Below are 22,098 nucleotides of genomic sequence, written 5' to 3' on the forward strand. Positions count from 1 at the left end.
CTCTATTCCGTACTGACCTCTCAGCCTCTGGGCCACCACCTACATGCACCTGCACCCTGCCAGCTCATTGCCTTCATGCACCTGCACCTTACATGGCCTACAAACCCCTTCCTATATCAATGTCCACCTTCCTCTTTCCCTCCTCAGATAAACCATGTGAACTCTACTGCTCACCTCTCGGGAAGGAGTCCCCACTGCTGGTGGCTGACAGGGTCCTGGATGGCACACCCTGCGGGCCCTATGAGACCGACCTCTGTGTGCACGGCAAGTGCCAGGTGATGTGTTTTCCTTGTGTCTTTTGTGGGGCTTCCTTTGGAGGGGAGGCTCCCTCACCCCAGAAGGTTTCACAGTGGGGCAAAACTTTCGGGAGGCTTGAAATGGATTTTCTCAAGAAGACACCAGTGGTGCTATCTCCTGCAACCTGGCACCCCTCCCTCCCTGGGCAGTGACTGAGCATAAAGCCCACCTACAGGCCAACTGGGAGTTGAGGTGGCTGGAAAAACAGTGGCAACGTAATAACCTCAAAAATCTTAAAATAACTTTAGTCATTCTGACAAAGGAAAAAACAGGTAAAATACTAAGGTAAGACTGGAAGATGTGTATGAATATATTGTGGGACAAGTTATACTGTGTTTACCTACAACAGATAGAGTAGAACAGTGCAGATTCCTTCGCAGGTAGTATAACAGGACTATTTATCCATAAGAATGGGCATCCTCCTGATGTGTGCAGCGGCTGGAATTGGGGTAGGGAGTCAAGAGGCTGTGTATTTCCAACACCCAGAGGGCCATGACTCAGGTAGTACCACCCTCCATTATGCTACATGTGCCGTATTTCCTGAAGACCCAGTTTGATCCCCACCTATCATGAGAAGGGTCCTCTCCCTTAGCCATGGACACATGCTACCTTCATGGTTGAGGCCAGGCTCCCTCAGCCATGTCCTCAGCAGGTGAGCCCAAAAAGAGCTGGAAGAGGCAATTGCTCCCAGAGCCCTAAGCCAGCAGATGAATAGCAGGAGTGCTATGCACTTGGCACAGAAAGGAAAACCAGGTCTTGCTTCCGATTTTCACTTTACCGTGTTTGGCTTCCATGGACCAGCACCTGCAGCATGAGAGTAAGCAAGGAATCTAGTCACCATGGGCCCCTGAGGGGCCTTCTCATTTTGCTAGGGAAAGAGAAGCTGTGTCTCAGGAGCCATGTGACTACTGATGCTTTGGGGTGCCCACACCTCCCAAAGTCAACACCCATTCTCTGATGCTCTGTTTCATGGAAATATTAAAAACATTTGAAAAATTGTAAATTCCAAGGATCACAGGGGAGAGAAACTGTCATTCCCCTTAACAGCACTAGTGCCAGAAACCTGCCTCCAGGCCTGGGACCCACTGACCCCGAAAGGTAGTACATCCTGTTTGTTCTATTTCCCAACACCTGGCCAAGGGCAACGTTTTGGTGAATCGATGAAGACAGATGGAGTAAAAGAGAGGAAGGCAGAAAGACACAGACACAAACACAACTTCTAGGGTGGTGCCTGTGGCCATTTCAACCCTAGTAGATTTTTTTCCCCCTGCAAAGCGCAAACTAGTCCCAACCTGGGATTTTTCCTGAAAAAGCTTGACAATATCCAGACTCCTTTAGCACTGCCTGGCTTTGTTATCAATTCAGATATGTGTGTGTGTGTGTGTGTGTGTGTGTGTGTGTGTGTGTGTGAGAGAGAGAGAGAGAGAGAGAGAGAGAGATAGGCACTGGGTGCCCAAGCGTCTTGGCAAGGCATCCTTATGGGAAGGAAGCAGTGACGGTAGTGGAGCTGGGCCCTCGGGGTTGTGCTATAGTTGTGGAGAATGTGCAGGGCCTGGAGCGGTGTGAACACAGGTCTTATCATTGTCACTGAAATGAGGAATTGCCAGCATTTCTCTGCAAACCTATTAGCAAGTCAAGTGCAGGCGGTTTTTCTTTCCTAAATTATTCACTTAAACAGACCTTGCTACAGCACAATGATGAACATTTCCTTAGTGACAGTTTTCCAAGTAAAAGCACTTGTACCCTTTAGAGCAGCACCATCTGAGCCACCTCTGGGCTTTTGCCAGCGTCTTTTGCAGTGTTCTTGCCAGCCTGCAGGCATTTCTAAGAATCCTGAACTTTTCTGGCCAGCAGGGTCAGTATTAAGTGGCCAGACATGATTTCAGCTCTAAGTGATCAGTGCCAATGGGCCCTTTCTATGACCTTGGAACCAACCATATGCTTGTCAATTAGGGAATCTTCCCTGTGCCATGACAGCAAAATAGCCAGTTTTTCAGTGAGAACAATATGGATGAGATGCCTCTCAGGGTCTCTAATAACCTGAAGTCTATGGTCGTCTGGCACCTTTGAGACAGAGCCTGCCCTGCGCTTAGATGTGATGGTACACTTGCCCTGCACTTGGATGTGACAGGTACAGTTGCCTTCCTAGTCCTGAATGCCACCCCATCCATGCCTACCCCCTAGTCTATCTCAGATGCCTTCACCACCATCATGCTCATTGCATTTACTGACCCCTGTGGTGAGACTAGCCTAACCAACCACCACCCCTCAACACAGGAGCACTGGGGCACCCAGGTGCAGACAGTGCCCCTCTCATGATGTTTTGTGGCAGGTGGGTAGGCTCATGCTCATCAGAGCCTTGCCTTACCCCTTGTTGGTCTCAGAAGTACCATCTCCTCTGTATGGATGTGTCTCAGTTACCAGCTCCTCCAGGCAGCCTACCAATCCTCGCAAAAAGCCCATCATCCTGGTAGGGGGTGGCAGCATGTACCTGGAAGCACCTCACGAGATTAAGTCCCTGAGAAACTACTCACTTTCTGAAAGAACTTAAAAATACCACCTGTAATTTTTCTGACAATTCTTAATCCTCAGAGAAAAACCATAAAGGTTATGTTCAGCCCATTGTGAATTCAATTCTCACAAGAATCCAACTTAGTAAAGTCACAGTTAAAGAAGTTTTATAATGAAGTTGAACATTGTTGAATAGAGTATGAGAAATTAGGGGCGTGTGGGGAGGGGCAGAGTTGGTTGAGTGTTTGACTTAGGTCATGATCTCAGCGTCATGAGATCAAGCTCCATGTGTTGAGCTCCACACTCAGTGCAGAGTCTGCTTAAGACTTTTCCCCCCTCTCCCTCTGCCCCTGCACATGTGCTTGCATACTCTCCCCGCCCTTTCCCTCACTCTCTCTCTTGCTCTCTCTAGAATAAGTAACATCTTTTTAAAAATAAAAAAGAGTATTAGAAATTAAGTATAAGTACAGTATTGATGCCTAGTTACAGTAATTGCCCAAGTAGAATATTCTGGATTCCTATGGTACTTGTGAATGAGTAAGGCAAGGAAAATTGGTTAAAGAGAAGAATAGTAGTAAAAAAAAATCTCAGGAGTTTAGTAAACAGAGGATCTGTACTTATTCATCAATACTATTATCTGATTATAATGGATAAAAGGTAGAGATCATCCATATTTTATGTAAGACAGTGCTTACAGAAATATTGCCATGGTTCACTTACTAGCTTTTTCCTCTGTTCCCTTCAGCTATAAATTTTGCTATTTTGGGGTGGCAGAGGAGTTCTGGGAAATTTTGAGAAGCAGTGACTAGTTGGTAGGGAATGGAGGGGACGAGAGGCTCCCAAATGGCATTTTGAGCAGATTCCATTAAGCTCCAAATAGCAGGCTGATTCAAACCATAACATGAAACATGGAAATGCCATTTTATTCTATTTTTATGAGGACTGAGTTAAGTTTCATTTCAGTGAGTCACAAATTATTTAACATGCTGAAATGAAACTTAACAGTGCTCATAAAAGTGGGAGTGAGTTGGGGAAAGAAACACAAACATTGTCTGTTTTTCAGCAAGTCTGTATAAATCAGGAGTTCCATCATTCGCAATTCCTACTGTTGGCCTGTGAGGCAAAGAAATCAAGTTAATATGTTTCTAATGTGTGACTTTGCCTCACAGCTACTGAGTTTCAGTGGGTGAGTCAAACTGACAGATCTGAGTATACCTGAGACCCACTACACTTGGCTTTTCTGTAAGGCCTCACTAACTTGTGTACACTTGTAGGCATTCCAATTAAGGTCCCACTTCTTTGAGATCCTAACTTGTGTGTACATATCCTGGGCTTGATGAACACCAAAAGACCTTGAGGTCCCATAAGCTTGTGGGAGGGATTGTGTCCAACTATCTTTGTTCCCCCAGCATCTGGGGAAACAGACTGAAAGAACGGATTGAACACAGAAACACATTGAGTGGATGCATAGGTGGATGGGTCACTTGCTCTTAGAACTTCAGTGACTCTGGAATCTCGATACCATTTCAATGGACTATTTTCATTGTCCAGGATTTATTAGCCTCCTGCTTCGTGTACAGTGGTCCATTCAGCAAGTAGAATTACTGGCAAAACTTGGAAGAATTATAAGACTCTGGCCTTAGAGTCCCCCTGTGTAAAGAGGGTAACAAGCATGCAGGAAAATGTACAGGATTTCATGCTTGGGCCTGTGTTTCAACAAAACCCTCCTGGTTGCTGCTTCTCCCCACATAATGACCCTGCAGTTGGCATCTCTGAAATGTGACTGTTGGTGACGAACCTTCACTAACAGCAGTGCCTAAAACTCTGAAGTCATTGCCTGCACTTCTTCTATCTGATCAACTTCCCTCAGCAACTTCTGGATTAAGCCAATAGATGGAGCCTCACACATGCTCCTTTCCCATGACAGGACTCTACTACACTGATGGTAAAGGTAGGATAGCACAAACCATGATGCCGAAGAGAAGCAGAGGCCGCCCTGTGATAAAAGAAAGACACCACCTCTTTCTGGCGAGTGGAAGTGGATGGAAGTTCCACTGAGGGAACAAATCAGCAGACGCCAGAACCATAACAAGTAGAGAGTTGGAACAGAATGCTTGAGGGCATCTAAGACTTGGGAACAGAGGGCGAGAGTGAGGTGTTGACTGAAACTGAAGAGGAGACAAAGAAACCATATGGCTGGCCCTGCACTTGGAGCTTTACAGGCTGTTGGGTGATGATCACGCAAAGTATCACAGTTGTGTGATCAGAGTACCAAAGTTGTGTGATCAACTCTTCAAAGGCAGCTGGAGCAGGTGTGTGATCTCAGAACTTGTGCATAGTACTTACCTTCCTGGGTTGGGGAGTGGACTCCAGTTTTCTCCCTACCAGTTCCAAATGGAAGCCTACCACACAACACCTCCCATCCCCAAATATAGAGCTCCCTCAGTCTACCTTTTGGTGCCTCAATCTCAAATATGAGTGGTCAACCAGAGATCATCAGCTATTTGAAGAAAACCAGCAACAAGAGCAAGAAAGACCAAGAAAAACAGAGAAACCAACCCTGGCACAAAATTGGGATAATCATAGAATTCTCTGCAGCAAATTATCAATCAAGCACGGGGATAAAATAAAGTAATTTTGAGATGCAGAATAACTCAGAAATTTTAGTTTCCTTTCCATGCATCTGTTCTGAAGAAATTATATGTGGTTTAGCAAAATAAAAGTAAAATCAAAAAGAAGACAACAAGCACAGCAAGAGTTGATGCAGCTAATCCAGGAGCCCAAGAAATGCCAGGCTGGGTGCTGTGGTACTGGCCTAAAAGCCTCAGTTAAAATTAAAACAAGAAGTCAGTGGCATCCCTCCAACAGAAGAGAATGAGGCGTAGTTAGAAGATTGCTGTGAAGTTGAAGAAAGCAAGTGCTTCTCCTCCTGGCCACAAGAAAAAACAAAAAAACAAAGACCATCCAAACCTATATGAAAGAATAACCTTCACAACTGGGGAGCAGTTGCTGGCAGGTTTGGGGCACAGAAGAGAGAGGCAGAGGGCCCACTCTGAAAATAGTCTCCTGCTCCCAGCCTGAGGCCCAGCTTGGCAAGAGACCATCGTTCTTATGCATTTAGTGAAAACCTCTGATGTGCTTCATATCATGGTGGGCATTGTGTCTAGGCCTGGGGGACAAGAACACAAAGAATTGTAAGACAGTGTCCTCCATGTGCTTACAATCTGTCTTGAAAATGAGACATTCATGGGAGACCTTAATAACCGAAGGCAAAGTCATGATTGAAAGCCAGTGAGATTTGGTTTAGTCACAGCAGAAGGTACATAAGGTGGAACTTGATTTATTCATCAAAGATTTATTGAGCACATTCTATGTGCTAGACTTTCAGTGGTGACCCACCCCAAAGAGGTCCCTGTACCCATGCAGTATACAGAGGAGAAACACAAACTCACAAACATGGTCATTCCAAGGACTGGTCTATGTGGAGAAGAAAATGGTGTCATAGGTTGAGAGGGATTATAGCTGAGGAAGACTCAGTGGCGTGGCAGGTATCTTCCAAGTCCTTGGAATGAAGCAAGGCTATGGAAGGCTCCAGATCAGAGTTTCTTTTCCTTGATGGAGAGGTGTAGAAGTGTAACTGCCCATGAGTAGAGGACTAAACAGCATCCAGGTGATCTGTGAGGCCCTCACTTGAGGGCATTTTGGGTTTTACAACTAGACATTCTATCATGATGGAGCATCCCATGGATCATTTACCACATTGTAAGGGGGCTCTGCTTCCTGAGAGTAGAGGGGAGCCAGCCTGTTGTCCTTGCAGTTCTCCTGGGCTCCAGGATGCCTCAGCCCAGAACTGCTTTAGCTCAGAGGATGGAGGCAACAGGGGTTACTTCCCCAGTGGGAACTCATGCTTAGGGCTCTTCCAGGTGGAGGGTATTAGGCATTTACTGCCCCCTCGGGAAACAGATGGCTTGGCATATGACAGTAATGACTATCTCCATGAGTGTCTCTATCTCTGAGCTCCAAACCTAGGACAGTGGTCTCCCAATATGACTTGGGCCCCTAGCATTACCTCGAAGCTCATTGGAGATGACAAATCCTTGGGCTCCATCCCAGCAATGAGTGACCTGCCCAGCCCTTTAGATGATTCCCGCATGTGGGAGTTGGAGAACTACCACCCCAGGTGATCCTTTGTCCGTGGGCCTGGGAGATCTTCTGCCCACCCTAGAAATTGACCAATGCTGGTCAGACTGGGGGAACTTGTTCCCTTTAGGCTTTCCAGAGCACACAGAGCAAGACTTTGTCTGAAAGGGCATACCATCTTCATAGACTAATTTTAACCCTCATTACCAACCAAAAAATAAGCAGATGGTCCAGTTTCAGAAAGGATCCCCCAGTGTCTCAGATCCAGATATGAGCCCACACTCTTTAGATGCTGTATTTGGCCTCTTGAGAGGAATAGATGTTGATGAGTATGGGCCCCCCTGGGCTTGCCTGTAAACATCTGCTTGTCTGGGGCAACAGCATCTCCTCCAGGATCAGCCATGAAGGCACCTAGTGCTGGTCTGGCTATGTAGGGGCTTTGCATGAGCTTGTTAAGCCATGACCTTTTCTCATACTTGTCTCTTTCCCACCAAGGTCCTTCTTGCAGGGAACCCTTGAGGAGAAGTGTTTTGCTCATCAAGGAAAGTATGTACCCTCCTAAGGACTCTTCCTCCCAGTGAGTCCCTGTCCTGTTCCTCCCTAAAGTACCCCCCATGCCTGTCCTTCCTGCTCCTGGGTGAATTCCTGCTCTGGCAGATTGCAAAGACATGCTTTGCTCCTTGTCCTGATCTCCTAGTCAGACTGCAGGTGGCTTTTGAAATCCTAGCACAGATCTCTACCTCATAGGTGGTGTTTCTCCTGTTTCTTTAGCTTCTTTATTCTCAAGATTTCTACATTCTTGCAAACCCAGCATGCTTTCAGAAGAAGCCTCACACTCTCCAGAAGTTCTCCCAGTGACCCCACCCTTTGGCTGAGGATAATCAGGGGAGATACCCAGCCGGCCCAGGATTGGGAGGCAAGAGGTGAGGGACTGCTCCTGACCCTGCCAGATGGCCTGCTGTGTGGCCTCAGATTCATCAGATGCCATCACTGGGGCTGGGATGGGCAGTTGTCTGGACAGAGTGGGTGTTAATTTAGAATATCTAGAAAGTATTTAATCAAGAAGCTGAGAAACCATTCAGATAGTGGGTAGCCAAGCCAGAGACCCATTATTGCTGAGTGGGAGTGTGGTTAAAAGACAGTAGGAAGCCCATGTAGGAAGAGTCTAGAGCTGAAAGCACCAGAGAGATGGGGAAGCCACATATAGAGTCACGTCAGAGTGACATGAAAGAGGCCAGTGTTTGGGAGCCAGAAACCAGCTGGAGCTTTAATCACAAAGGAGCAATATAGATGGGCAGCACATACATGTGCAGCCCCACAGATTTGATGGCAGGGCCTTTGCTGAGCATACTGGTCAAGCAAGATTTTGGGTCTTGGCTGCCTTGAATTCTTAGCCTGCATCATTTTCTATCAGGCAACTTGACAGCAATCATCCAGCAGTCCAGATCCTGAATCTAGGCAACTCCTGCAACATGCTCTAGCTTCCAGGTGCCCTGCAGCAGCTGGTCTACCTCCAGGCCACTCTTGGGTGTCCCGCCCAGGCAAGGTCACAGTCTGTGCTGGTTACCATCTGAATCTCCATGTGTCACCTAAGTCTCCCCAGCTCCTTCAAGTCCACTTGCCTGCATTTGTTCCTTGCCTGGCCTCTAGCTGCTAAGGCCCCCAGTCTTGCCCTTGACCTATCTTTCTACTACTTTGAACACACTTTAAGTTTCCTGGTTTTGTTCTTTGTTTTTGTTGTGTTGAGTTGTGGGTTCTTTGTTTGTTTGTTTGTTTCCCCAAAGGCTGCTCTTTTTCAGTTTCTTAATGGCCATTTTTTGGACTAACCTTGCTCAACACTTAGTATATCTTCAGGTGTTTTTTTGTTTGTTTGTTTTCTCTCTCATTAAACTTTTGTTTTAATGGGTCTCAGAATTCTGTGACAGATTTTTGGTCAAGCTGTTTCCATTAAAAAGTACTGATTTTAAAAACTAATAACTTAAAACTGACACATACACACAAAAAAACAAATGGGCCACAAAATATTCTCCTTTCCTTCTGAAGGTTTTATGATGCATTGTTATCATTAATTGGTCTTTTACTATTAAACTTAAATGGCCAATTGACACAAACAGCTCTGAGACTGTTCTTCCACCACTGATTAAGACTGGGGTGGCAGGTATTGGGGATAATATCCATTTAGCCTTCTGAGCTTTCTGGGCAGACTTGGTGACTTTGCCAGCTCCAGCTGCCTTCTTGTCCATTGCTTTGATGACACCCACAGCAACTGTCTCATGTCATGAACAGCAAAACGGCCCAGAGGAGGATAGTCAGAGAAGCTCTCAACACATATGTTTGCCATGATCCATATCAACAATGGCAGCATCCCCAGATTTCAAGAACTTGGGGCCATCTTCCAGCTTTTTTTCCAGAACGACGATCTGTCTTCTCCTTCAGCTCAGCAAACTTGCAAGCAATGTGAGCTGTGTGACAATCCAGCGCAGGTGCATATCCAGCACTGATTTGGCCTGGATGGTTCAGGATAATCACCTGAGCTGTGAAGCCAGCTGCTTCCATTGGTGGGTCATTTTTGCTGTCACCAGCCACATTGCCACGACGAACATCTTTGACAGATACGTTCTTGACATTGAAGCCCACATTGTCCCCAGGAAGAGCCTCATCAAAACTTCATGGTGCATTTCAACAGACTTTACTTAAGTTGTAACGTTGACCAGAGCAAAGGTGACCACCATGCCAGGCTTAAGAACACCAGTCTCCACTCGACCCCCTGGTACAGTACCCATACCACCAATTTTGTAGACATCCTGGAGAGGCAGACGCAAGGGCTTAACAGTTGGATGAGTTGGTGATAGAATGCAAGCCAGAGCTTCAAGCACTGTGGTTCCACTGGCATTCCCATCTTTATGGGTGACTTTCCATCCCTTGAACCAAGGCATGTTAGCACTTGGCTCCAGCATGTTGTCACCATTCCAACCAGAAATTGGCACAAATGCTACTGTGTGGGAATTGTAGCCAATTTTCTTAAAGTAGGTGCTGACTTCCTTAACAATTTCCTTGTATGTCTTCTGGCTGCAGGGTGGCTCAGTGGAATCCATTTTGTTAACACCAACAATTAGTTGTTTCACACCCATAAGCCAGAAGGGCATGCTCATGGGTCTGCCCATTCTTGAAGATACCTGCTTCAAATTCACCAACAGCAGCAGCAACAATCAGGACAACACAGCCTGAGATGTGCCTGTAATCATGTTTTTGATAAAGCCTCTGTGTCCTGGGGCATCAATGATGGTCACATAATACTTGCTGGTCTCAAATTTCCACACGGAAATACCAATGGTGATACCATGTTCACGGTCAGGTTTCAGTTTATCCAAGACCCAACTTGGCATATTGAAGCAGCCTTTTCCCATCTCAGCAGCCTCCTTCTCAAATTTTTCGATAGTTCTTTTGTCGATCCCACCACATTTGTAGATCAGATGGCCAGTAGTGGTAGACTTGCCTGAATCTACATGTCCAATGATGATAATGTCGATGTGAGTCTTTTCCTTGCCCATTTTGGTTTAGGTTTAGTAGTGGTATTCATGACACCTGTGTTCTGGCAGCAAACCCATTGCAAAAAAGCCTATCTTCAGGTCTTTACTGAAACGTATGCAGTTATGTTTGGACACACAACAGTAATTTTCCCGTAATTCTTCCCTAAGGAAATGAAAGGATCTAAGGATGAGAATTTGGGATTGTTGCTGAGGTAGAGCACCCCTTCACTCTTCATAGAACATCCCAGAAGGCAGTGGTTCCCCGAGTGTGGTCCCGACCAGCAGCAGCAGCAGTGTCATGGGGAAACTTGTTAGAAATTCACATTCTCAGGCCCAGCCAGACCTACTAGGTCAGAAACTCTGGGCATGGGATCCAGCAGTCTGTTTTGATAGTCCTCCTGGAGAGGTGGATGCATACTCCTTTTGAAAAACCAGTGCCAAGGGCATCTGGGGGCTCAGTCAGTTAAGCGTCCCATTCTTGGTTTCAGTTCAGGTCATGATCTGATGGGTCATGGGATCGAGCCTTGCATCAGGCTCCATGTTCATCGGGGAGTCTGCTTGAGAGTCTCCCCTGCTGCCCCTTCCCCCACTTAATGTGCATGCTCACTCACTCTCTCAAATAAATATTAAAAAAAAAAAAAAACTGCCATCATGAAGCAGAGGATTCGTTGAAGTGCTCCACACCCTGCCCTGTTTCAGTGGGGGGCAGGGAGGGAAGCATCTTCCTAGCACCCATCCAAAATCATGGGAAGGAGCAAAATCACCATGGCCTTATTTGGCTGTTGACTCCTCTACGGCCTGAAGTACCAATCCCTAATGCAGGGCAATGGGGGAACTGAGTCTTGTTCTGGAACTACTCACTTCAGGAGGAAAAGTGGACAGGGGAGTTTGAGCAGCTTAACTTCAGCAATTAAATACTCAGTGTTCACCATAATATAAGGCTATGTTATTTTGCAGAATATAAAATTCTCATATTTTTTTTTTCTTTTTGGAAGGAAAAACAGGAGTTCACAACTTTTTCCCACTTTTCATGAACTGATTTGGGCTATGCTGCCCAGAGACCACTCAGGGTCAAGTTACTCTTCTCTGACCTCACACATGCCTTTTTGAAAGATTTGGGAGACAGGGGTCTTCCTGGGAGAGGTCTCAATGGAGAAATGGGGGCCCATTCCCAGCCATGTCTGAATGAGCTCTCGGCCTCCTGACCTCAACGGAAAAGTCAGTATGGTTTCTGCACACTGTTCTGCTGTCTGTTCCAACCGAGATAGAGGTATCCTATGCAGCCCCAAGGGAAGTGTGAATCCTGTGAAGTTGTGGCCGCAATGGAAGCTGTAAGGGAGGCAGAGGCCTAGCCTCTGCCTCAGGTAGCACTAGAAGGGCCAGGCTTCAGGCCTCAGCAGGAGTGCTTTTTTTGCCTTCATGGGCCTCCTCCTCTGTAACAAATAATAAAAAAATATATATGACAACTATGTGGGTGTAAAGACAGATATAGTATAAGCTCGATTCATTTTTTTCTCTTCTGATTTTAAATTAAAATATTTTCTTGGGCCTCTGAAAGGATGGTGGGCCCTAGGCACCAACACTTGCTGGGCCCATTGGACAAGTCAGCCCTGCGGAGATTTGCTTTGAAAAATGCCTCTGAGTCTTACACCCAGAATAACCCAGCCCTTTGGTCATTCAGAAAATTGGCTGTGATGGCATCATCGGGTCCGCGGCCAAGGAAGACCGGTGTGGGGTCTGCAGCGGGGACGGCAAGACCTGCCGCGTGGTGAAGGGCGACTTCAGCCACTCTCGGGGTACAGGTGAGTGCGAAGCACAAGGGAAAGGGATCCCTGACCACTCCTGGAGGACAAGTGAGAGGGAGACTCAAGGGGATACTGCAGCTGCAGGACAGCCTGTGGGTGTTTATATATTTTATTTCCTTTGCCCAAAGCCAAGGATCAAATGCTTTCATCATCAAGGGCTAGTCGGTGATAGATAGGTGACCCAGCACTTCAGTGTTATGCTTGCTGAAAGGCAAAGAGGAAACATTCTTGCCAGAATATCGTGAGGTTCCTAGAAGTGAATAGTTTGCCTGTGGAGCTCAGTGGTACTGCCTGCCCAACCAGCTCCCCTGAAGCTTCGTACCACCCCATCTTCTGATGCACCGCCTTGCCAGGACATTTTACCTATAGAGGAAGAGGTTTGCTCTGACTTTTCTGTCACTTAAAGTAGGAGAGCATTTACACACATTCCTAAAATGTGCATGAAGCCTTCTGTTCCAGGAAATCTGAGAGTGGCTTCTGCCGACCATGAATGCAAAGTCAGGGAGTCTGCTGTTTCCCAAATGTAGACCTCCCCCAATGCTGTGCTTAGAGGTCCATAACATTCAACTGATCAACTGATGGTCTTTTTTTTTTTTTAAAGATTTTATTTATTTATTCATGAGAGATACAGAGAGAGAGGCAGAGACACAGGCAGAGGGAGAAGCAGGGTCCATGCAGGGACCCCGATGTGGGATTCAATCCCAGGCCCCAGAATCACTCCCTGGGCCGAAGGCAGGCCCGAGCCACTCAGGTGTCCCCAGCTGATGGTCTTTTTAAGTCTTTCTGCTTGAGCCTCCTGCACAGCTGTCGGTTTCCTTGATGAGAGATGGGAGATGGGTTCTGATCTCTTGTCCTGGAGGACACCAGCTTCTGACATCCAGGGAAGTATCTGGGTTGATACATAATGAGGGGAGCAGGAGGCAGACAAGTCATATGGGGAGAGAGCTCTTCTAGAAACCTATTTGTGTGGTCCCTCACCCCACATCACCAAGAGCGACATCACCAAGGTAGTTTGTTGGATGGAGCTGAGCTGAGAGGCCTCTATTCTAATTTGAATGATTGGATAGAAGCTTTAGATAGAAGCTTTTCAGTTCAGTTTTACCCTCACAGGAGAACAAAATCCCACAGAATAGGCTTCTGAGAATGAAACGGAGAGAAGTCTATACAGACCCCCATTTCTCCAGGTGGGCACATACCCTGCAGAAAGGGCAACCTATCGCACAAGCATTTTGCAGGAGCTGGTGAGAGCAAAACTAGAGGCAAATGCAAACACAAAACTTAATTTTAAAATTATGCTTAAAAATTACATTTGAGGCCAGGTTTCTGGTTTTTAAAAACAGGTGCCCAGCATATGAAATAGGAGACTCATGTGAGAATCTGTGCCTGCTGTGTGGCTCCTGAGGTAAACTGAAGATCATGCTAGAACCAGTCAGTTTGGGGGAAAAGTGCCCTCAGAAGCTGCATCCTCCAGGACAGTACCCACGGGCCATTTTAGTCTGTTCGAATTTTAATTATAGTTAAAATTAAACTTAAAAATTCAGCCCTTAGTGCTCCAATCTCTAGTGCTCCATTGCCACATGTAGCAAGGGGCTCCTGTGCAAGACAGCCCACAGAGAGAACATTTCCATCCCCACAGAAAGTTCTCAGTTGGGACACCTGGGTGGCTCAGTGGTTGAGCGTCAACCTTCGGCTCAAGTTGTGATCCTGGGTCCCGGGATTGAGTCCCACATCAGGCCCCCACAGGGAGCCTACTTCTCCCTCTGCCTATGTCTCTGCCTCTCTGTGTGTGTCTCTCATGGATAAACTTTTTTTTTTTTTTTTAAATGTTGGGAAAAAAAAAGAAAGTTCTCAAACAACACTGCTCTGGAACTTGGGTGATTTATATTTGTTTTGACATGTCTGAGGCCACTTTCTCTATTGGGACCCTTAGCTCCAGTTTGCAGCGAGACTTTGACCTTGTCTGTTATGCCAGCAAGGGCAGCTAGGAATAAAACCTCTGCAGTTGGCAAGTGTTACTACTGATTAAAAAAAAAAAATAGGAAGCACTAGAACCCTTTATTTAAATCAAATGTTGTGCTAAGCTCCAATAAACTGAACTGACTACAGTTGCTCCCTTACGTGGAAGGCAGGTCAAGCACAACTGTGCCCACTCCTGCCCCCTTGAGGAATTCACCAGAACACTAAGGCCATTTCTGCTACACACATCTTTGGAAACCTCCACTGCTTGCATAGCAGCTCACTTCCAAGAGAACCCCAATAGGGAAAGAAAAAAAAAATCCTCTTTTTTTCCCCAGAGTCTAATCTACTTGTTGACCTTTCATCTTGGTATGAGTAGATCCATTCTTCCAATCATAGTAACCTGTTGTGTTGTTTTTTTTTTTTCTCTCTCTCTCCTTTCTCTGTCCTACCTCGTGCCTGGGTCCCATCTGTGCACAGGAAGAAGGGGGGTGGCAGGAATGTGCAGCCTTCCTTCTGGGGGTGGTCAGGATTCTGGGGTCTGGCTGCCACTCCCCTGTGGAGGGACAGGTGGCCATTGGAAACCTCATGAGGGTCAAGCTCTTGCCACCCTAGCTCATGATATTTGTGCTTCCTGCCAGCTTCTGGGGCACAATAGCCTTAGCAAACCTTCAGAGAAAGATAAGCACCCACTAGCTTCCCCCACCTGGAAAAGTTCTGTCCTTCTGAACAGTTGCCAGATGTCACACCTTTGTTTTAAGTTTGAAGCTGTTTTTTTCCAAATCCTAATGTTTGGGGCCTGTGAGCAGAAGCTCATATCAGTGTGGATTCTGCTTACTGTAGCTGTGCATGAAATGCTCACTCACACATGAATGCACCACTATTTAATATAGTTCCATCAAACACAAACCTATAATTGGGGTCTGACATTCTGGAATGTACGTATGCAAAGGTACAAACGGTTACCCAGTAAACATTTATTCAACACTACTCTGTTTTAAGTATGAGATGTGCAGAAATAAAAGTTAATGATCACTAAGTTGGTCACTGCCTGCAGAAGGAGGGTACCCCCAGGCAAGCAGCTTGAGTCCATGTGTGAGGCGGAGGCTGCTCAGTGGGGGGTGCTCTGGGGCCTCAAATTCTGGTGGGGTGCCTTGTCCCGGCCTGCTGAAAGATGAGGGTGGTCCCTGAGCCATAAAGGATGGGTAAAGTGAACTGATGGTGGGGGTGGAGGAAAGCTATTTCAGGCTGAAGAAAAAAACAAACTTAGAAATGGTATAAAGCCCCCAGGTCACATCACATCTGGGTGACTCCAAGTACAGCCGGGTGGATTCGCTAATCCTGTCAGTTTAGATAGGAAGGTAACTTTCATCTCTGCCCAGCTAGAAAGACTGGGAGAAGGAGGAATGTCTTATCACCCTTAAGGGTGAATATCAAAAAGAAATACCACACCACAGAGATAACAAGTAATCAAATTCAGGATTTTTGCCCAATTATATGAAGTTCTGACCCTTGCCTGAACTCTTCTGGATTTTTTCACCTAAGTGTTTGGGTTGAGACTACACACACACACACACACACACACGCACACTCAGGATGCCAGGATGCCCCCCTCTTGTGTCCTTGAGGGATCACAAAGAGCAAATGGGAATATGGCATTCTGAGTGTGGGCTGGTTATTACCCCCCTGGCATGCTGACTCCTGACTTTGGACAACCAAGGCCCTCAGCAACTCAGCTATAGAAGGGATCTACTCCAATGGCTATTGTATTGTTTCTCTAATGGATGGGCTTGAACATGTTCAAGCCTTTGATTGAGTTGAAAGAGCTGAGTTTATTTTTAATTTAGTGATCTGAAAGTTCTTCGTAGGATGCCTCTATCTCATTCATTAAAGTATCACTATTTTAACTTTATTCTGTGCTCCTCCTTAATTCTGTGCACCTACAAAGGTGACTGGTGGCCCCTGAAGTCCCCCTGGAGAACACCCATAGCACCCCATGGGTTCTGAGTCACTTTGCACTTAATCTTGAAGAGAACCTTCTCAATTAATGAATTCTTAAAAGGGAAGGTGATGGGATCTATCCCTTTTGAGTGTGGATAGATCTGCAAGTCACATATGTATTCAATAATTACCTTGAGAAACTCTGTGACATGCCAAGTTCTGTTCCCTGGGTGTAGGATATGGAGGTTCTGTGGGGAAATTTACCCTGTATAATGACAAAAAATGACTCTTTTCTCTACCGCATTTAAGAACTACAGTATCAGCTCCTTGAAATGTGCATGTAAGCCATTTACAGTATATTTCTTTTCCTCAGTCAAGAATAATCTTTGTACGAAGGTGTCCACATGCGTGATGGCAAAGCCTGTTCCCAAGTGTTTCTCATGTAAGATGTTTGTATGTCATGCACAGTATTAGAGGTGACATGTCTGGTGTGGGACTCTTTCCTCGCTTCTGTGCCTGAATGTGTTCTGAGCAGAGTCAATGGGAATGAGTTGTGCATGAAGTCATTGGATAGACACTAAGGCCATTTATCACTGCTATATGATGTTTAAGACTGATTGCCAAAAAGAACTGTAGAATAAAACCAATTTAAAAGAACTGTAGAATAAAACCAATTTAAAAGCTATAAAAGGTAAAGGGTTATGAGATTGGAGACCAGAAACATGTATCAATGTGCCAGGGATACATCTTCATTTTCCTCAGTCACACCTGGCACTTTGGCAGAAAATGCTAAGACACACCAGAGAATTAGCCACAGGGGGCACTATCTTCCATAGGGAAGTCACAGAGTTGGACTTCCCAAAGGGCAGGGAATAAGAGCCTCCTGGTCTTCATACTGGAGATCAGGTCACGGCCTTGCTTTGGCCCACCTACACTGCTCTCACATCATTGGAACTGGACAAGGGTATTAGTATGACCCCACAGGCTTTCCAAACATGTCTTTCCAGTTAGACCCAGAACAACCCTTAGGGATAAACATAAAGACAGTAGTATTCTCATAAACAGCTTTATTTAAAAAAAAAAAAAAAAGGAGAGAGAGAGAAAACTATAAACTTACACAAAAGCTTCTCCAAGCATTCTGTAAAACAATTACCCCTCACCCCCCCCCCAAAAAAAAAACCTGTTGTTTCTTTCACATGTTTGATACAGACTCGTGAAAGAGTTCTAGGCCACCTCGCCAGAGTTTTACCTGTATTCCATCATGGTACCTACCCAACACAATTGTTTCCTTCCAAAGAAAGTTAACATTACTAAAAAAACAAGGGAAAGGTGTGGCCACATCATCATCTAAAGTACTTGGGGAATTCAGACAAAAATTATTTTGCAGGGGAATGGGTTCATAGCCCAGTCATATTAACTATTCAGAAGATTTGAGATAGATTTCAGGTCAACATCACCTTGATGTCCCTTTGAACAACTCATCCTTAGAGCAAAAATGACACGTTCTCCTAGAAGGATGGCAAAGGCACTGAATTTTATCCATGGCTTCATCATGGAACTAAAATCATGTCCCTCTAACTGGATTTCTCTTGCTTGATGGCAGAGACTGGAATGGAAAATTATTCCAAAGATAAAGTCTTACCTACCCTACCTAAAATGTGATGTTATCTTGTGAATTCTTAGAGTACATCCATCCCCCTTTAGTGATTTTTCATGCCCAGTCAATATATGGTATCTGGCATCTGCATAAGGGACCGTCTGGTATGAGGGATGACAAGGTACTTTGGGACTTGGTGATGGGCCTCTTGCCATTCCTGGTCACTCTTTACACCAACCTCAGTATGGGCTTTGAGCTGTGGGTCAAAGGAGGAAGCCATCAGAAAGAGGACAGTGAAGTAGAGGTGATTTCCTTGGTTTATGAACAGAACACCTGCCTTTTTTTCCCAGGGATTATCTCTTTCATTAGTTTTCTGCATATCTTAGAAAAGTTAGCAGAACCCACGTGTGGGCAGTGACTCCCCTGGCCTATTACTCAGAGGTCACTTGAGGGTGAGCCTCCCCTGATTGTGTGTATACCCTGAGCTCTTCACTGCTTATCTGCTCTGCCCCCAGCATACTTGAGAGAGGAGAGAAGACAGGGTCCTTTTCAGTGTTACTTTTTTTGCCAAAGTTAAGTTTAAACATAGGTGTGGTGACCATGCATTGGTCATAAACATACTACCTTGCTGTGGAATGTGGTAAATGAACAAATCTGGATCTTGGCAGATGGCATCCATTGCCTCTAATCCTAGCAGCCTCATCATGCTAACACCAAGATTTATTAGTCACAAAATAGGAAGATTCCATGTAACAGCAGCTTCTTTCCGAGAAGAATTCAACTCCCCAAGCAGATCCTGTTCCCAGGTCAGTTGTGTGGTTGAAATGGAGATTCCTCCCCAGAAAAGATTCCCATTCCAGTGACCCTGAACAATTTTGTCTCCGTTGTTGACACTTTACTGTCTTGTATGCCTAGAATCCAGTAATTCTTCAGACTCCCCCAGAAGGAAGGAATTTCTCTAAGAAAAATTTGTGGTACAAAGCCGAATGCTATAATCCTAAAAGATGTGTTCTATTGTTTTGTTTTGTTATGTTATGTTTGTTTTGTTTTGTTTTGGTGGCCAGACTTTTTAAGTAGAAAAGCCTTGCTAGAGCAAAAAACTGTTTTCAATCACGAGCCCCCTGCCTCCCCCTGTGAGGACTGGACAGTGCAGGGACCGTGTGCAGTCTCTCCGGGCAGGCCAGTGATGCCATCCCCTGTGGGAAGTGTCTGGAAGGAATCACCCTGGAGGACCATACCCCATCTGGTTAAAGTTACCCTGCCTGGGAATCAGGATCAGGGCACAGAAGTAAGATAACCACTGCCCTCAGACCAAACTGTATTTATATCTGTGAATCCCCCCTAAGCATTAAGTAGAACATGTATGTGTGAAACTTCTGGAGCTGAATCTATGGTAACAACACCCAGGTATTTGCTGTCAAGACTGACAGACACTGCTTAACTTTCCATCCAAGATGGCTGGCTGAAGAATAAGTGTTTCCACTCTTCCCAGGCTCACCTTAACAACGATGAAAAGGAACTTATTAAGAGGTGCCTGGGTGGCTCATTCGGTTGAGTGCCCCACTCTTGATCTCAGCTCAGGTCTTGAGTTGTGAGTTTGAGCCCCACATTGGACTCCACACTGGGCATGGAACCTACTTTAAAAAAAAGAAAAGAAAAGAAAGAAAAGAAAAGAAAAGAAAAGAAAAGAAAAGAAAAGAAAAGAAAAGAAAAGAAAAGAAGAAAAGAAAAGAAAAGAAAAGAAAAGAAAAGAAAAGAAAAGAAAAGAAAAGAAAAGAGAAAAGAAAAGAAAAAAAGAAAAGAAAAGGAAAGAAAAAAGAAAAGAAAAGAAAAAGAAGAAAAGAAAAGAAAAGAAAAGAAAAGAAAAGAAAAGAAAAGAAAAGAAACTTATTAAGAAGTTTAAGTGGAACAAGGACATCTCATGCATAGAACCCGAATAATAGACTTGGATTTGCTGCAATAAACAAACAAGACACAAATCAAAAGCCTCCCAAATCTCAATGGCTTAACACAAAAGTTTATTTCTTGTTCCTGCTGCATGTCCAACATGGGTGGTAGGAGGGTCTGCATATTTGAGCCTCTTATGGACCGGGGTTGACAGATTTCATTGTTCAGAAGCTGTAACAAGCACCTCGGCTGGAAAAAGGGAAGACAGTAAATCAGGCCCTGATGTTCTTCAAGCTCCTATGTGCACATCACTTTCACTCACATTTTAAGGATCAAAGTATGTCCATGATCCATTTTAAGGATCAAAGTATGTCCCATGGTCACAAGGTTTTAAGAGGGCGTGGAAGTACATCCCTGTCTTTTCTGGACAGACACCTGGAGATATTTGGTGGCCAGCATCATGACATAGAACCTGCAGAAAACATTTTGCTGTTTCTGTGGTTAGCACCCAACCAGCTGGTTGGGCTCACTGCCCCCCAGCTGAAAGCCAGTCCTGATGGTCAGCCAGTCCTGCCTATATTCACAGAGACAACCCATTTATAGCATCCTTCCTAAAAGAGCTTGCAACACAAATGGGAAAGACCAAGGAAAGCTGAAAGGAGGACCCATGGGAAAAATAAGATCACTCAAGTAATAGAAGTGAAAAATCTCTACCAAGTATTCTCAAAAAAATTTGAGATGCTACTGTATTCATAAAACTAGTACAGAATGTGGGGTGCCTGAGTGGCTCAATTTGTTAAGTGTCTGCCTTCAGCTAGGGTCAGGATCTCGAGTTCCTGGGATCAAGCCACACATCCAGCTCCCAGCTCAGCGGGAGACTGCTTCTCCCTCTCCCTCTCTCTCTGCTGCTACCTACCCCTCCTTATGCTCTCTCTCTGTGTCAAATAAATAAAATAAAATAAAAAATCTAGTACAGAATGAGAAGAAGCCATCAGAAAAGAAAAAAATCTCAAAAGTATGACTCTCAAATTAAAAACATGTAATAAAGGGCATCATAAAGAAATGATAAGTAACAGACAAAAAAAATGTTTGCAATAAGTTGAGTAAGTAGAGTTTGAGTTGATAAATATATGTTGATAGGTACTAAGATATACTTTTAAAATTCCTGATCAATTAAATAAAAATAAAAAGCCAGTAGAAAAATGGGCAGTGCTTATCAACAAGGCAGTTAACTGAAAAGGAAGTGCAAATGGCCAATCAATATGTAATAAAATGCCAACCCACACTGAGAGAAATGCAAATTAAATCTCCCATATAATTTTTTTTCACCTATTGGATTAGCAAATGTTAAGAAGATGGATGATTTCAAGTACTTAGAAGTCTGAATAAACAGACAACCTCATAGAGTGTGGGATGACATATATTAGTCAAGTTGTATGGAGGGCAGTTAAGCTATACAAGTAACATTTAAACTCATGTATATTTGACCCAGCAATTCTCACAGCGGATCAGGTAGAACGTGGCACTGTTTGCTGGAGTATTCTTTCTTTTTTTTAAAGCACTTCTCTTGAAATATAATCCACACACCATAAAATTCGCCCATTTAAAATGTGCAATAACATGGGTATGTCGCACATGCACAAAGTTGTGCAAGCATCACTAGTCATCCTAAAAAGAAACCCCACAGTCAGCAGTCATTCCCCATCTCCCTCCTACCCTGGCCCTCAGCAACTACTCTCTCTGTCTGTTTCTCTGTTCTGAACATTTCATATAAACAGCAAACACTATATGTGGTTCCTTTGTGACCGGCTTCTTTAACTTCACATAATATGTCACGGTTTGTCCATATTGTGGCATGTATCAGTGGCTTCATTCTTTTTATTGCTGAATAATATTTCATTGTGTGGTTCTACCACATGTTTTAAAAATACATTCATCACTTGATGGGTATTTGAGTTGTTTCCACCTTTTTATTTTTTTTTTTTAGGTATTATGGATAATGCTGATGTGAACATTTGTATGTAAGTTTTTGTGTGGACATGTGTTTTCATTCTTCTTGGCTATATACCTAGGAACGGAATTGGTAGATCATATGGTCATTCTATTTAATTTTAGGGGACACTGCCAAACTCTTCTCCAAAGTACCTGTACCATTTTACATTCCTGCTAGCAATGAATGAGGGTTCCATTTGCTCCACATTCTCTATAGGACTTCTTGTCTATTGTTTTGGTTATAGGCATCCCACTAGGTGTGAAGTAATATCTGATGGTGGTTCTGTTTTGCATTTCCCTAATGACTAATGATTTTGAGCATCTTTTCATGTGCCCACTGGCTATTCATCCATCTTCTTTGAATAAATGTCTATTAAAATCCTTTGCCCATTTTTAAATTGGATTATTTGTCACTTTATTACTGAATTGTAAGCTTTCTTTA

The 22,098-nt window shown here is 44.6% G+C and overlaps 1 protein-coding gene across 1 annotated transcript in view; it reads left to right on the forward strand.

Moving 5' to 3' along the window:
• ADAMTS17 (ADAM metallopeptidase with thrombospondin type 1 motif 17) overlaps positions 1 to 22,098 on the forward strand; it is a 324,757-nt gene that overhangs the window by 215,956 nt on the left and 86,703 nt on the right. The window contains exons 14-15 of the mRNA XM_072796801.1: positions 148 to 275; positions 12,160 to 12,280. Coding sequence (XP_072652902.1) covers positions 148 to 275; positions 12,160 to 12,280 — 249 coding nt within the window. The remainder of the gene's footprint in view (positions 1 to 147; positions 276 to 12,159; positions 12,281 to 22,098) is intronic.

Source organism: Canis lupus, chromosome 2, assembly GCF_048164855.1.
Source record: "Canis lupus baileyi chromosome 2, mCanLup2.hap1, whole genome shotgun sequence".
NCBI lineage: Eukaryota > Metazoa > Chordata > Mammalia > Carnivora > Canidae > Canis > Canis lupus.